At 50.8% G+C, this 323-nt stretch overlaps 1 protein-coding gene across 1 annotated transcript in view; it reads right to left on the reverse strand.

The window, feature by feature from the left end:
• Positions 1–14, reverse strand: part of SEC16B (SEC16 homolog B, endoplasmic reticulum export factor) — a 19,467-nt gene extending 19,453 nt beyond the window's left edge. The window contains exon 1 of the mRNA XM_035898071.1: positions 4–14. Within this exon, the coding sequence (XP_035753964.1) occupies positions 4–14 (11 nt within the window). The remainder of the gene's footprint in view (positions 1–3) is intronic.
• Positions 15–323: the final 309 nt, after the last annotated feature.

Consider the following 323-nt stretch of genomic DNA (forward strand, 5'->3'; position numbering starts at 1 on the left):
GACCAGGGGTCCATCATAAGTTTGCCAGCAAGAGCCTCTCCGGTTTTGGGGTGGGGGGGGGGGGGGTTAAGTCCCAAACGGCTTTAGTGGCCTGCAAGCAATGAGATAAACCACAGTGCGTTTGATCAGTGGCTTTTCACACCACCACCACACAAAGTCTCCTGTGAAGCCTGTGACCACCTGCTCTCTGCTTTTGGGAGCCTGCTGGAAACCCACCATACTTTCCAAAATGCCCAGAGGCAAGGAAAAGCTGCTTTCCCCATTTGCCTAAACCTGAAGCTCCCTTTAAAACAACAGGATGAAATGGTCTATTTTTGAAAGCA

The sequence above is a fragment of the Egretta garzetta genome, unplaced genomic scaffold (genome assembly GCF_000687185.1).
Source record: "Egretta garzetta isolate BGI_Z169 unplaced genomic scaffold, ASM68718v1 scaffold187, whole genome shotgun sequence".
Classification (NCBI taxonomy): Eukaryota; Metazoa; Chordata; class Aves; order Pelecaniformes; family Ardeidae; genus Egretta; species Egretta garzetta.